The 2917-nt window shown below is 41.5% G+C and overlaps 1 protein-coding gene across 2 annotated transcripts in view; it reads right to left on the bottom strand.

Moving 5' to 3' along the window:
- The window catches only part of LOC116706740 (mucolipin-1), a 64269-nt gene that overhangs the window by 4508 nt on the left and 56844 nt on the right, over positions 1–2917 (bottom strand). Inside the window, exons 7-11 of one of the 2 annotated variants that reach the window (XM_032543714.1) lie at positions 1715–1823; positions 1384–1490; positions 970–1119; positions 728–829; positions 434–556 (exon numbers count right to left, since the gene is read on the bottom strand). In XM_032543714.1, the coding sequence (XP_032399605.1) occupies positions 434–556; positions 728–829; positions 970–1119; positions 1384–1490; positions 1715–1823 (591 nt within the window). The remainder of the gene's footprint in view (positions 1–433; positions 557–727; positions 830–969; positions 1120–1383; positions 1491–1714; positions 1824–2917) is intronic. The other variant, XM_032543723.1, reaches the window with a different exon arrangement.

Genomic DNA, 2917 nt, shown 5'->3' with positions numbered 1-2917 from the left:
GGAGACTTCTTCTAAACGAGGGGCACTTGTAGAGTACCTGCAGAACAGGGGCATGTGAGTAGTTCTTTTGTAGATTATGGTGAACTAGTGTGTTGTAGCAGTGTTTTGCCATTGAGCATGAGCTAGCATACTAGCGCTAGCATGTGCTACGGTAAGCCACCTCATCTCGGCTAGTGACGTAGAAAGCCGTGGAGATTTTGAACAGCTCCCCCGGAGACTGAAGGGAGAGGACAATCAGAAATCCGTATCTCATTCAAAAAAGCATTGAAATTTTTTTTTTCAAGTCTGTATATGTGTGGAAGCACCAGAGACACAAAAGAACACCCCAAATCCCAGAAAAAGTGTTTTTTTTCATAATATGGGCACTTTAAGAACTTAAAAATGTAAATGTCATGCACCAAATGATCCCAACCATGTCTAGAATTGTGTTCACCTTGACATGGTATGGTCCCAGGACGATCCAGCCACAGAAACAGTAGCCCAGATAGATGACAGCCACGCAGCAGCAGAACCGAATCACATTGGGAAATGCTGCTCGAAGTGTCACGATCAGGATCTGCGGAAGACATTAGACAGATCAAATTACAATGTGGGAGAGAGAATAGATGCTTGATTAACAGGTTTTATTACATTACGTCAACCCATTTAGAGAAGCAGTTTTATCAACTTCTGACAATCAACAGAAACTTACAACATCAGTATCAGTTGATGCACACCAGTCACTTACATTGTACTTCTGGAAGAATGTGAGGTAGCGAATTACTCCGACCCACACCAATAGTGTGGAGGAACCCAACAGGATGCCGCATAAGTCATATGAGGACATATTCTGTGAGAAGAAACAATACTTAAAGAAGGCTCAGCAACAGTACTCAATGGCATCAGCTAAAAGCTTGTTAAATTCTTTGCAACTTACGACAAGGAGAAACTATAGCAGCTATTGTCACTTAAGGGTGTGACAGGACACACCTTAGACTCAATGCCGATTTTGATGACGCTGCCAGTGATGGTGAGGATGTCACTGATGATAAGGAGAATATACCATCCATTAATGAACTCCAACCGGTCTGCCCAGCAGACTTTACGATCCAGAGTCTCCCCAAAGAACTGCACAAACTCCTTATAACCACACAGAGACAGTAAGAGAGAAATTAGCTTAAAGCATGATGTTCACATGTGGTGAAAGGTTTATTGACTGGACATTTATATACAGGAACAAAAACAATAAATAAACACAGTTTAACACAAAAACACAAAGTTACTATATTTTCAGTCTCACACGTTTTCCCTTGTAAATGATGAATCAGCGTGGACTGGCGATTGTAATTTTGAATTCAAAGCTCATTCTGTTGTATGTTTTTCCTTAATTGTAACTTTTCGTACCTGTTGCAGCATGATGCCTCGCAGTATGGAGCGTCCACACAGCAGCAGTGACAGCATGCACACCAGAGCCACAGCGACATCAAACGCTACACGAGTGTAGTTCTCAGCTGAAAGTTTAAAAAGGGAGGAAGCAGAGCTGTAAGCAGTCTTTATAAAGCCTCCTGTTGGATGAGTACTAGTAACTGAAAGCAACTATAAATTTTTCTCAAGTTCTTCAACACCTTTGCTATCTTTCTGCTGGTGTATTATCATCTTTCACTTGCTTACTACTGCTGCAGTATTTCTTTGACTGCTACGAGTCTATGTTACTGAGCCCCATCCATCTACTCACTCATCTCACCGTGTCCAGAGACGCTCGGGTCTTTACACTCCTTTATTGACGCCTGGTTTTGTAACTGGATCTTCACCTTGCCGCTGTGAGCCTTGTTGTCCAGGACTATCTGGTGGTGAGAAGTGACCAGCAGACAATTCATATTCTTTGAAACTGTAGTATTTCAGAAAATAAAGTTTGTGCAATGAAATATAGACAGGGGGTTTCACTGTTTCTCTCTTAATACCTACTTATTTTTTTTTTATTTTTTTAAATGGACCTATTTAAAAATACTTTTTTTTTTAACAGTTGAATATGATAACATGTTATTTTCCCTCTACAATGTTCACTACGGCAGGAGATTTTTTCCGGTTTGTGCAGGTTAACGCATGCAGGGGGTGTTTAGTGTTGAGTGGGAGATGGCTGACAAGTGTGTCTTAGCTATAGCTGTGTACTCAATAAAAGTTTGAACTGATTAAACATTGTGTTTACTAGAAGTAACATTGGTAGCAGAGGATGGTTGTAAGATGGCAGTTAGTTATAAAGTTCCGCCAAAGTTTGATGAAGCCAGGTCATACGAGTGTTGAAAAAAAGAAGTCAATATCTGGACGAGGGTTACCGACCTCGACGAAAAGAAACAAGCCCTTGATGTTGCCTTGGGGCTTGACGGGAGAGCTCGTGAAACAGCGATGGAAATACCCGCAGAAGATTTGGACAGTGAAGACAGTATGAAAACATTGTTTGCAAAAGTGGACGGCGTGTTCCTAAAGGAGGAGATGGACCGCGCATATGAAGCATATTCTTATTTTGATAGCATTTACGAAAGATAGTGCCGTTTCTATGACGGACTACACAATTGACTTCGAACAGTGATACAACCGAGTGAAAATGTACAATATGACGCTTCCTGATGCTTAACTGGCTTTTAAGCTGTTAGACACGGCCTGTCTAGATGAGAAAAGAAGACAACTAGCACTGACGGCTTGCACGGAGTTGAAGTTCTTCACCATGAAGTCGGCTCTAAAAAGGATTTCCCGAAGGAAAACGACAGGTTCATTAAACGGAATACAAAAGGAACCACAAAGGGGCGTTTTTCACAGAACAAAGACCCCAAGGAAGAGGAAAACGCAATGCAACATGGCAAAATGGACAACTAATGCAGCCATCACCGGGGACTAATCACGGGATAAGTTTGGTAATTCTCAGAGGTTAAACATGCTTTAT

This window comes from Etheostoma spectabile, chromosome 2, assembly GCF_008692095.1.
Source record: "Etheostoma spectabile isolate EspeVRDwgs_2016 chromosome 2, UIUC_Espe_1.0, whole genome shotgun sequence".
Taxonomy (NCBI): domain Eukaryota; kingdom Metazoa; phylum Chordata; class Actinopteri; order Perciformes; family Percidae; genus Etheostoma; species Etheostoma spectabile.
Note: the sequence above shows the minus strand (reverse complement) of the source record. Positions and strands in the feature narration are given on the sequence as shown.